Source organism: Pseudophryne corroboree, chromosome 8 (genome assembly GCF_028390025.1).
Source record: "Pseudophryne corroboree isolate aPseCor3 chromosome 8, aPseCor3.hap2, whole genome shotgun sequence".
NCBI classification, from domain to species: Eukaryota; Metazoa; Chordata; class Amphibia; order Anura; family Myobatrachidae; genus Pseudophryne; species Pseudophryne corroboree.
In genome coordinates this window covers 262,570,934-262,583,802 of record NC_086451.1, presented here as the reverse complement: position 1 = coordinate 262,583,802, position 12,869 = coordinate 262,570,934, and the positions used below count along the sequence as shown (strand labels likewise).

At 44.5% G+C, this 12,869-nt stretch overlaps 1 protein-coding gene across 1 annotated transcript in view; it reads right to left on the bottom strand.

Moving 5' to 3' along the window:
* Nucleotides 1–2,549: 2,549 nt before the first annotated feature.
* The window catches only part of LOC134948925 (ankyrin repeat and SOCS box protein 12-like), a 29,449-nt gene continuing 19,129 nt past the window's right edge, over nt 2,550–12,869 (bottom strand). The window contains exon 2 of the mRNA XM_063937213.1: nt 2,550–2,852. Coding sequence (XP_063793283.1) covers nt 2,716–2,852 — 137 coding nt within the window. The 3' untranslated portion in view covers nt 2,550–2,715. The remainder of the gene's footprint in view (nt 2,853–12,869) is intronic.

Below are 12,869 nucleotides of genomic sequence, written 5' to 3'. Positions count from 1 at the left end.
TTTTCAGTCATTAAAGTTCAAACAGGATTTACACAACTGCGCCTACTTGCAAAATAAATTGTCAGTATAAGTGAAAGAACCACGGAATAATATGTAGTATGAAAAATACTGACGTTTATTTGTATATAAATAATATAGGGTCAAAATTTGCTTTTACCCAAATGTATGAAAAAAATGATAGTGATAATCATGAAGTTGGGCAAAGAATGATGATAAAAAAATAAATAAAAAATAAATAAAAATAAAATATATATATATATATATATATATATATATATATATATATATATATATATATATATATATATTATAAAAAAAGAAAATGAAAAATATAAAGTGGAAATGAAAAAATTAGAAAAAATATGTCTAAGTCCCAAAATGTCTGGTGTGAGCAGAGTGTGGCGTCCCACCTCTTTTCCACCTTATTGTCGTTTTTTACTATCCGGTATCACAGTATAGATTGATATTTCTGGATTAGCAGGAATGTTGAATTCCACAGTTAGTCACAGTATCGCTGTGGGGTACCCCAATCTGGACAGTGGTGGGATGAGGTGATCAGGGTGAAGGTAAAATTAAATATCCCCGGACTCCCCGCTAACCTCCTCCGTCCTGTGCAGCAGGAGACGTCCGCAAACACAGACGTCTGCCAGTGTTCAAAACCGGAGGGACGCGGTCATGCCTCTGGGGGGAAGGTATCGACGACTTCTGGACCCACAAGGGGACTGTCCGCCGTGAACCTTCCCTCCTACGGGGTGTATTACCTTTTCTCCTGCGCTCGATCCCGTCACACACTTCCACTCCTTTCTTCTGTCTTCTCTCAGCCTGACGATCGGTGCTCCGCTCTCAGGTCTGTGTCCTCTCGGCCGTGCGGCTCCGTTTCTCCTCCACAGTGTCTCTTGCGAATCAGTTTGTTCCGTCCAGATATATTTCAAAATACTGTTGTTTTCTATAGATGATATGGAGAGTGGTGATGCAATGCTCAGTTCCTTCTCCAACGCGTATCGACCCGTTTGGGTCTTCCTCAGGGAGTCCTAAGTTTTCAGTCACACTGACGGCCGCAAGAAGATTGACAGGAGGAAGAGGGCGTTTCTGGGTGTCAACTAACCGTTTTCAGGGAGTGTTTTCTAAAACGCAAGCATGGCTGGGCGTTCGCTGGGCGGGTGTATGACGTCAAATCCGGACACGAATAGGCTGAAGTGATCGCAAGTGCTGAGTAGGCTCAGAGCTACTCTGAAACTGCACAAACTGTTTTTGCAGAGCTCGGCTGCACATGCGTTCGCACTTCTGCTAAGCTAAAATACACGCCCAGTGGGCGGCGGCATAGCGTTTGCACGGCTGCTAAAACTAGCTAGCGAGCGATCAACTCGGAATGACCACCCATATCTGAGTTAGGCCCATAGTAAGCTGTCCATTTTTCACCCCTAGTTAGATATCTTCTCTTGAATGGCATTGCTATTTTGGTTCTCATCTGCAAGCCAGTTTTACACCTAATCTGTGCCCCATAGCTTTTATAGAACTGTCAGTCTCAACAAACTTTGCCTTTCAGAGGAGTAAGGTACGGGATCACAACAGTCAGGATGTTGGCGGTCAGAATACCGACAGCGGCATCCCGATGGTCAGAATCCCAACACATTTTAGTACCGGTAAGTAGGCTAACACTACCCCTTCCTACCCGCAGCCTAACCGTAACCCCCCTTCCCCAAAAGCCTAACCCTAAACCTCCCTGACATACTTACGTTCGGGATGCTGACTGTTGGGATTCTATTCTGACCGCCGGCATTTTCAACATCGGGATGCCAACTATATCCCTGTCAGAGTGGTGACGTTAGTTCCGAAACAGCTGGTGAGGCGGATAGCAGTTGATTTACCGACGGACACAATACTGACGGTCATAATCCCGACAGCCATTGACTGACCGTTTAAATACAGACATGGTCAAAATATCTACATTCATTATGCCGACATGTTCAAATTGCCAACACAGTCAAAATGCCGACATTTTAAATGCAGACATGTGAAAATGCTGACATGCGTTTTTAAGGAATTTTTGCCCAAGAACAGATGTGTTCATATTTTACCATCCCAGTGGACCTGGAGGGGGAATATAATAGAGTGCCAAGTGCATCGAGGCACCGTGCCTGAAGCATGGCGAGCGCATCGGTACACTTAGATGGTGTCCATGTCGACATTGGCACAAAAACCCAGAAAACCGCATGTCTGTATTTTGACATGTCGGCATTTCAAATGTCGGTATTCTGACTATGTCAGCATTTTGAACATGTCGGCATAATGAATGTTGGTATTTTGACCGTGTCAGTATTTTGACTGTAGGTCAATGGCTGTCGGGATTAAGACCGTCGGTAAATCATACTGAACCCAGTGAGGCATGGCCTGCTTACCTGGGCCCTTGTCATTCATTCACACAAGCAGAACTCTCATTTGGAAAGATGTGTCTTATAAGAAACATTTACAAAGGATATATCTTATTATACTTGTTGTATTCCCACATTAAGTTTTTTTCTATGAATCACTAAAAGAAACACCTGAAATTATTTTCATCAGAATATCATGCTCATTCGGGTTGATTTATTGCAATACTTTAATATACAACATACATCATTAAAATAAACAGAGTAATCTCCAATTAACTTTGAACTGTTAAAAGCGCATTCAAGGTCTTTTTATATGCGGCAGTACAGGGTCTTCCCTTGGATACTAATCATTGTGATGCTGTAAATATCTCACTAGCCTCAGTGGTATCTCCAGCTGCTCAATGAGATGTAATCTTCCCACTTGTTTTAGGATTCTTCTTATGGTTATACGACACTGAGAGATCAAGGACCTGGGACATTCTACAAGAAAAACAAATGTATATATTTAGAGGACAGTTTTACATAGGTATAATATTCTGGTAAAGCCCGTTTCCAGTTAGAGATCAAAGTGACTATAAAGTGAACTGGATAAGGGAGCTTTTTTGTGATTAACAAAGGCAAATTATCATATAAATCACCACTTTACAACAATCAAAACCAAAAATGTAAAAACGTTTAAATATCACTTAAATCACCAATTTTGAAATATAATGAATGGAACAGGGAAAAGCTACAGTAGCAAAAGTCTACTAATACCCCTTTTCCACCTGTAGCACGGGTCGCAGCCGGGAGCTTGACACGGCTGTGACCGGTGCTACAGCCCCCTTTCCCACAGCGCTCACCAACCCGGCATATTGCCGGGTTGGTGATGCTGCTGCTGATGCGGCAGAGGCGGCGCTGGGAGATCACATGATCTGCCAGCGCCACCCTTCCATTCACTGTGAATGGGAGCCGTGTCGCCTCGACACGGCTTCCGTTCACACTACACATCTTACCGGGTTGAACACGTGTTTCCCGGATCACTTGGTAGCGGAAAAGGGGTATTAGTGAATTGCCACGGAAATCTCCAAAATAATCTCACTAGCTCTCCAGGGTGCGCCCTATAGTATGTCAATCAGGGCAGGCAACAGAAATCTCGGGGGCCGGTATACCTATGCCTCTGGGGGCCCCCATCAAGTTTACCCAGGAAAGATGTTATTTATTTATATATAGATAAATAGATTCATATAGATGAAGACAGCACTCAGAGGCTGCTAAACGGTGTATAAGTGGATTTAATTAAGTCAACATTTCAGGGATGTGCTCCCCTTCCTAGGTACAGCAATCCACATCCCAGAAACATTGACTAAATTAAATCAATTTTAACACCATTCACCAACCTCTGAGTGCTGCCTTCATCTGTAGTCTATTATGGGGAGACACAGACCTACTAAGGAGGGCACAGAAGCAAGTATACCCTAAGGCAGAGGTTCCCAAACTGTGTGCCGTGGCTCCCTGGGGTGCCTCGGGACACTTGCAGGGGTGCCCTGAGTTGGTGGTCCAGGACCAATTCAAATTATTCATGGTCAATATAATAGGCAAAACCAGTGCTGGTGGCTCCCAGTCATAAAATATGTGGCCAAACAGAAGCAAATCTTGTCCCTCACCACACAACTGACCCTAAGGATGACACAGAGGCGGATTGGCCATAGGGTTCACAGGGAAGATTCCCGGTGGGCCGATGCGCCAGCGGGGCCTGTTTTGTTGGAGGACATGTGGTCCTTTTTATAGACATAATGAATAAGATGCTAAATAATTTGCATATATGAAAATTACTTTGCCACTTAGCCTGTGATTGCAGATGATCTAGTGTATGCTCTGTCTGCCTGCTTGGCTGACATATAAGATTGAGTGAATAGTGATTGGGATACGGTTGGTGTAATAAGCAATAAAATATATCTTTCTAAAGAAATATATAGTTTCCTAAATTCTAAAGGTGTATCCTATAATGTGCTCATAATATTTAATTTTATTTCTTTTTAACTTCTCCCTTGGTGCTGGACAAGCCCACTATCTGGAAGTCTTGGGGCTGCTGCTGCCATGGCCCATGGCTAGACCTTACACCTCTGGTGCTGCCCATGTGGGGCCACTAGTACAAATTTTTCCAGGGCCGCTTTTTGTTCCCAATCTGTCCCTGGGATGACATATAAACGCGATCTACTTATTGTAATATTTCTTTCTAAATTTCTCAATAAGACATTTTTGGCCTAGGGGTGCCGTGAAAAAAATTCTGATATTCTAGAGCGCCGTGATTCAAAAAGGTTTGGAAACCACTGCCCTAAGGGGACATCACAGAGTGCGGATTTATTGTAAAATAGATATATATAATATAGAGCATCCGGAAAGTATTCACAGCGCTTCACTTTTCCCACATTTTATGTTACAGCCTTATTCCAAAATGGAATAAATTAATTTTTCCCCTCAAAATTCTACACACAATACCCCATAATGATAACATGAAAAAAAGATTTTTGGAGATTTTTGCAAATGTATTAAAAAAATAAAAAATAAAATCACATGTACATAAGTATTCACAGCCTTTGCCATGAAGCTCAAAATTGAGCACAGGTACATCCTGTTTCCACTGATTATCCTTGAGATGTTCCTACAGCTTAATTGGAGTCCACCTGTGGTAAATTCAGTTGATTGGACATGATTTGGAAAGGCACACACCTGTCTATATAAAGTCCCAAACTTGACAGTGCATGTCTGAGCACAAACCAAGCATGAAGTCAAAGGAATTGTCTGTAGACCTCAGAGACAGGATTGTCTCGAAGCACAAATCTGGGGAAGGGTACAGAAAAATATCTGCTGCTTTGAAGGTCCCAATGAGCACAGTAGCCTCCATCATCTGTAAATGGAAGAAGTTTGGAACCACAAGGACTCTTCCTAGAGCTGTCTGGCCGTCTAAACTGAGTGATCGGGGGAGAAGGGCCCTAGTCAGGGAGGTGACAAAGAACCCAATGGTCACTCTTTCAGAGTTACAGTATTCCTCTGTGGAGAGAGGAGAACCTTCCAGAAGGACAACCATCTCTGCAGCAATCCACCAATCAGGCCTGTACGGTAGAGTGGCCAGACGGAAGCCACTCCTTAGTAAAAAGCACATGGCAGGCCGCCTGAAATTTGCCAAAATGCACCTGAAGGACTCTCAGACCATGAGAAACAAAATCATCTGGTCTTTGTTGATTCACTTTTGGCAGCAATTACAGCCTCAAGTCTTTTTGAATATGATGTCACAAGCTTGGCACACCTATCTTTGGGCAGTTTCACCCATTCCTCTTTGCAGCACTTCTTAGCCATTGCTAAATAGTCAGGTAACCTAATTGAGGGGTTAGATTCCTTGTCTAGGGGGGATGTTGTTTTACTCCTTCAGCATATACAGGACTCTGCGAACTTTATGGTGTAAGCCATAAAAGAGATTGGTTTGCTTAATGCACGCACCACCGCTAAGGCAGTGTCAGCACGCAGGGGCTTGTGGCTATGCCAGTGGACTGCTGATGCGGACTCCAGGAAAGGCGTTGAAGGCCTTCCATTCACAGGAGAGGCCTCGTTTGGAGACGAACTAGACAAATGGATCTCCAAAGCAACTGTGGGTAAGTCTACGTATCTTCCTTCCGCAGCTCCCTAAGCCAGGAAAGCTTATTCAGCTTCAAATTTACAGTCCTTTCAGACAGCAGAGTTTAAGGGAAAATCCAGAGGTGCTTCTACGGCCTCCAGAGGCGCAAGAGGTAAACCACGCAAACCAGCAACTGCAGGTGGTTAGGAACAGAGCTCAGGCTCTGCTTCCTCAAAGCCTTCAGCATGACAGTGGACCGCGAGGCCTGGAAGTCTGTCAGGTGGGAGCCCGACTACAATTCTTCAGTCACATCTGGTCAAGTTCGTGCCGGGATCCCTGGGTAATAGATCTTATTTCCCAGGGCTACAGACTGGAGTTCCAAGAGCTCCCACCTCACAGATTCTTCAAATCAGGCTTACCAGCTTCACAAGAGGCAATTATAACTTTACAGCAGGCCATCCAAAAACTGGCACAGACTCAAGCCATTGTTCCAGTTCCACCTCATCTACACAACAAGGGGTACTATTCCAACTTGTTTCTAGTACCGAATCCGGACGATTCGATACGACCAATTCTGAACCTCAAGTCCTTGAACCCGTTCTTAAGAGTGTTCAAGTTCAAGATGGAGTCTCTGAGAGCGGTGATCTCAGGTCTGGAGGAAGGGCAATTCTTTGTGTCTCTGGATATTAAGGATGCGTACCTTCACATTCCGATCTGGCCACCTCACCAGGCTTATCTATGGTTTGCACTACAGGACTGTCACTACCAGTTCCAGGCCCTGCCATTTAGTCTCTCCACGGCACCGAGGGTGTTCACCAAAGTGATGGCAGAGATGATGTTTATACTCCGCAAGCAGGGAGTGAACATAATTCCGTACCTGGACAATCTTCTGATAAAGGTGCTGTCCAGGGAGAGGTTGCTGGGCAGCATTGACCTCTCAACCAAACTTCTCCAGGATCACGGGTGGATTCTAAATCTTCCAAAATCTCACCTAGAGCCAACACGGAGGCTCCCATTCCTGGGAATGATACTAGACATGGAGTCGCAGAAAGTGTTCCTTCTGTTGGAAAAGGCATTGGTAATCCAGTTGATGGTTCGGGATGTCCTGAAACCAACCCGGATATCGGTGCATCTATGCAATCTCCTTCTGAGGAAAATGGTGGCCTCTTACGAGGTGCTTCAATATGGAAGGTTTCATGCAAGACCCTTCCAGCTCGATCTGTTGGACAAATGGTCCGGATCGCATCTTCACATGCACTAGAGGACTCGACTGTCGCCAAAATCCAGATCTCCCTTCTGTGGTGGCTACAGATCTCTCACCTCGTCGAGGGTTGGAGGTTTGGAATTCAGGACTGGATCCTGTAAACCACGGATGCAAGCCTCCGAGGTTGGGGAGCAATCACCCAGGGTGTGCAGTTTCAAGGAAGATGGTCAAGTCAGGAAGTTGTCCTTCCAATCAACATTCTGGTACTCTTATCTTCTTCAGGATCAGGCCATTCAAATCCAGTCGGAAAATGTACCGGAAGTGACGTACATAAACCGACAGGGCGGAACAAAAAGCAGAGCAGCAATGTCAGAGGTTTCAAGAATTCTCCTCTGGGCAGAAAAAAACGCTGTGGCATTGTCAGCGGTCTTCATTCCGTGAGTAGACAACTGGGAAGCAGACTTCCTCAGCAGACACCACCTGCACCCGGGGGAGTGGGGCCTTTTCCCGGAAGTGTTCAGGTGCTTGACGCGTAGGTGGGGATATCAACAAATTGACATGATTGCCTCTCGTCTCAACAAGAAGCTCAAGCGGTATTCTTCCAGGTCGAGAGACCCACAGGCAGTGGCGATAGACGCTCTGACGACTCTATGGGTCTAACAGATGGTGTACGTGTTTCCTCCACTTCCTCTGATCCCAAAAATTCTCAAAAGCATAAAAAGGGAAAAGGTTCAACTAATGCTCATTGCTCCAGACTGGCCAAGAAGGGCTTGGTACGCGGACCTTCTGGAGATGCTCCTCGAAGATCCATGGCCTCTACCTCTTCGCGAGGATCTTCTGCAACAGGGCCCGTTCGTCTATCAGGACTTACCGCGGCTACGTTTGACAGCATGGAAGTTGAACGGCTGATTCTAGCCAGAAGAGGGATCCCTAACAAAGTTATCCAGACTATGATCCAAGCCCAGAAGGGGGTAACGTCTAAACATTACCACCGTATTTGGAAGAAATACGTCTCTTGGTGTGAGAGCAGAACTTATTCTGCAGTGGAATCTCACCTGGGACGTTTCCTGCTTTTTCTGCAGGCAGGTGTGGATGTGGGCCTATGTCTGAGCTCCATAAAAGTCCAGATTTCGGCCTTGTCCATTTTCTTTCAGAAACAATTGGCGTCTCTCCCTGAGGTCCAGACATTTTTGAAAAGTGTTCTGCGCATACAACCTCCCTTTGTGCCTCCCACGGCACCTTGGGATCTCAATTTGGTGCTGCAGTTCCTCCAATCAGACTGGTTTGAACCATTACAGGAGGTGGACATAAATAACCCTTACGTGGAAGACAGTCACACTGTTGTCCTTGGCTTCAGCAAGACGTGTCTCGGAGCTGGGGGCTTTGTCTCACAAGAGCCCCTATTTAATTTTCCATGAGGACAGAGCTGAACTCAGAACTCGTCAGCAATTTCTTCCGAAAGTGGGGTCTGCATTTTACATCAACCAACCTATTGTGGTTCCGGTTATCACCGACACTTGCACTACTTTAAAGTCTTTGGATGTTGTGCGGGCTTTGAAGGTATACGTAAAGAGGACAGCTCGTCACAGGAAATTCGACTCACTGTTCGACCTACTGTATATGATCCCAATAAAATTGGGTGTCCTGCTTCAAAGCAGACAATGATCAGGCTCACTATCCATCATGCTTATTCAGCGGCAGGTTTGCCGGTTCCAAAATCTGTACAGGCCCACTCTACTAGGTCGGTGGGTTCTTACTGGGCGGCTGCCAGGGGTGTCTTGGCTTTACAGCTCTGCCGAGCGGCTACTTGGTCTGGTTCGAACACGTTAGCTAAGTTCTACAAGTTCGATACTTTGGCCTCTGAGGACCTTCAGTTTGGTCAATCAGTTCTGCAGGAACCTCAGCACTCTCCCACCTACTATGGGAGCTTTGGTACATCCCCATGGTACTAAATAGAACCCCAGTATCCTCTAGGACATAAGAGAAAATAGGATTTTAAGTACCTACCGGTAAATCCTTTTCTCGTAGTCCGTAGAGGATACTGGGCGCCCGCCCGGTGCTTCGTTCTTCCTGCACTGTTACTTGGTTAAGTATTGTTGGTTCGGCTGTTGCTGTTCCTGTTTAAAGTTGGGTTAGCTTAGCTTTCCTCTGTGTGTGCTGGTTCGGAATCTCACCACTATCTTTATCCTTCTCTCAAAGCATGTCCGTCTCCTCGGGCACAGTTTCCTAGACTGAGTCTGGTTGGAGGGGCATAGAGGGAGGAGCCAGCCCACACTATCAAATTCTTTAAGCACCCATGGCTCCTAGTGGACCCCTCTATATCCCATGGTACTAAATGAAACCCCAGTATCCTCTAGGATGTAAGAGAAATTCACATTACGCCACACAGTATGAGCCAAATTCACATTACGCCACACAGTATGAGCCGAAATTCACATTATGTCACACAGTATGAGCCGACCTGCCGGAGTCCCGATTCCAACTCTATATAAGTACACACTAAATCAGGCGTGGGGAACCTCAGGCCCGCGGGCCGTATAAGGCCCGCAAAGCCACTTGATCAGGCCCGGCCAGGCTCACCTAATCGAGGGAGATGCTGGGCGCCTGCTGATATTTTGTTACCAGTGGGCGCCTGGCTCTTTCTCCTCATCAGCAGCCGGAGGCAGGAGCTCACTCCTGAACTCCAGCTTCCAGCTCAGGCAGTGTACATGTGCAGCGCTCCCATAGTTCCGAGGAGCAGGCAGACAGCGGTCCGGAAACAGGACCCAGGCTAGTGAGTATTGTGGGTTTATTTTTCTTTTAATGTGTGTGTAAGCGGCGCTACTAGGGGGCATAACAACTGACTGGGGGCATATCTAATGGGGTATAACTGGGGGCAGGATCATTTTTAAGTTGATAATTTTTGTATGGCCCCCGAAGGATTTTATAAATATCCAAATGGCCCTTGGTAGAAAAAAGGTTCCCCACCCCTGCACTAAATGCTTTGAAGTATATGTGTATGTATATATATATATATATATATATATATATATATATACATACACACAGTTGTGCTCATAAGTTTACATACCCTAGCAGAATTTGTTATTTTATGGCCATTTGTCAGAGAATATGAATGATAACTCGCAAACTTTTCTTTCACTCATGGTTAGTGGTTGGGTGAAGCCATTTATTGTCAAACAACTGTGTTTACTCTTTTTAAATTATAATGACAACAGAAACTACCCAGATGACCGTGATCAAAAGTTTACATACCCCAGTTCTTAATACCATGTATTGCCCCCTTTAACATCAACGACAGCTTGTAGTCTTTTGTGGTAGTTGTGGATGAGGCTCTTTATTTTCTCAGATGGTAAAGCTGCCCATTCTTCTTGGCAAAAAGCCTCCAGTTCCTGTAAATTCTTGGGCTGTCTTGCATGAACTGCACGTTTGAGATCTCCCCAGAGTGGCTCAATGATATTGAGGTCAGGAGACTTAGATGGCCACTCCAGAACCTTCACTTTATTGTGCTGTAGCCAATGACAGGTCGACTTGGCCTTGTGTTTTGGATCATTGTCATGTTGGAACGTCCAAGTACGTCCCATGCGCAGCTTCCGAGCGGATGGGTGCAAATTTTTCTCCAGTATTTTCTGATAACATGCTGCATTCATCTTGCCATCAATTTTGGCCAAGTTTCCAGTGCCTTTGTAGCTCACACATCCCTAAAACATCAGCGATCCACCTCCGTGTTTCACAGTAGGAATAGTGTACCTTTCATCATAGGCCTTGTTGACTCCTCCCCAAATGTAACGTTTATGGTTGTGGCCAAAAAGTTCAATTTTGGTCTCATCACTCCAAATGACTTTGTTCCAGAAGTTTTGAGGCTTGTCTCTGTGCTGTTTGGAGTATTGTAAACGGGATGTTTTGTGGCATTTGCGTAGTAATGGCTTTCTTCTGACGACTCGACCATGCAGCCCATTTTTCTTCAAATGCCTCCTTATTGTGCATCTTGAAACAACCACACCACTTTTTTTCAGAGAGTCCTGTATTTCAGCTGAATTTTTTAGTGGATTTTTCTTTGCATCCCGAACAATTTTCCTGGCTGAAATTTTTGTTGGTCTCTATGACCGTGATTTGGTTTCCACAGAATCTCTAATTTTCCACTTCTTAATTAGAGTTTGAACACTGCTGATTGGCAATATCAATTGCTTGGATATCTTTTTATATCTCTTTCCTGTTTTATACAGTTCAATTACCTTTTCCCGCAGATCCTTTGACAATTCTTTTGCTTTCCCCATGACTCAGAATCCAGACACGTCAGTGCAGCACTGGATGAAAGATGCAAGGGTCTTTCAGGAGTCCAGAAACTCTTTGACCTTTTATACACACACACTGATTACAAGCAAACAGATCACAGGTGAGGATAGTTACCTTTAGTAGCCATTCAAACCCGTTTGTGTCAACTTGTGTGCATGTTATCAGGCCAAAATCTCCAGGGTATGTAAACTTTTGATCAGGGTCATTTGGGTAGTTTCTGTTGTCATTATGATTTAAAAAGAGTAAACACAGTTGTTTGACAATAAATGGCTGTACCCAACCACTAACCAGGAGTGAAAGAAAAGTTTGCGAGTTATCATTCATATTCTGGTAATTTTAGCCAATATGTTTTATAACTTTGTTCATTAAACAAAGTGTGTCTACATTCACACAATTCATTTATGTTTCATATACACCTTATACACACAGCCTGAAGGTCATTTAATACAATATTTTCAATAACTTTGTGTATTAAACAAAGTTTGTGTACATTGAGCCATCAGAAAACAAATGTTTCACTATCTCACTCAAAAAATTCTGTACTTTGGAATATTTGGAAATGGGATCATATATATATATATATATATACTGTAACACTGTAGGGGTGCAAGGCGCCTTTTCCTGGGGAATATGGCCGCACGCAGCAGCTGAGGAACAACACAAGTCCAGTTTCTGGTACAACTGACCCCGGCCAGTTTTATTGAAACAGAAAATAAAACAAACCCCAAAATAAAAATACCTTGCCTGTCCGGCACTAACTAAACATAAGATATTCCTAACTGTCACTAAACAAAACACAGAGTTCTTCAGTACATACTGTATAGCTTACTTGCATCAGAAAGCGTGTCTCTCACACACAGATCCTCCAGCCTTCCCAGGCAGTCTGCCCATACTAATCAGGTTAGAAGCACTATAACACTCTTACACAGCTGAAACCCTGATTAGCCCTCTGTGAGGCCAAAGACCCGAACTGGGCCCAATGTCTAGAACTCGCCTTATCTCTCTCTCAGAGCCTTTACCCAGCTTTTACAGCAAACTGAAAAGGTTCAGACAAAACAAAAAGCATTTTTCCTAGAAGTTAACATTTTCTAAAACATGTAAGACAAGAACCTGGGACAAATATACCTGCCCTCAAACACTATCCCAGTGTTCTTGTCACATATCCCCCTCCCCTGTTTCGACCTAGGGGCCGGAACACTTGTAGCCCCCAAACAGAAGATGCAAGACAATGCATCTGCGTTGGCCAATTGTGTTCCCGGTCTATGTTCGACAGTAAACTTAAAGTCCTGTAACGCTAGAAACCATCTAGTTACACGAGCATTCTTGCCTCTATTTACATACATCCATTTTAAAGGGGCATGGTCTGTCACTAGTCTGAATTGTCTACCCAAGAGGTAATATC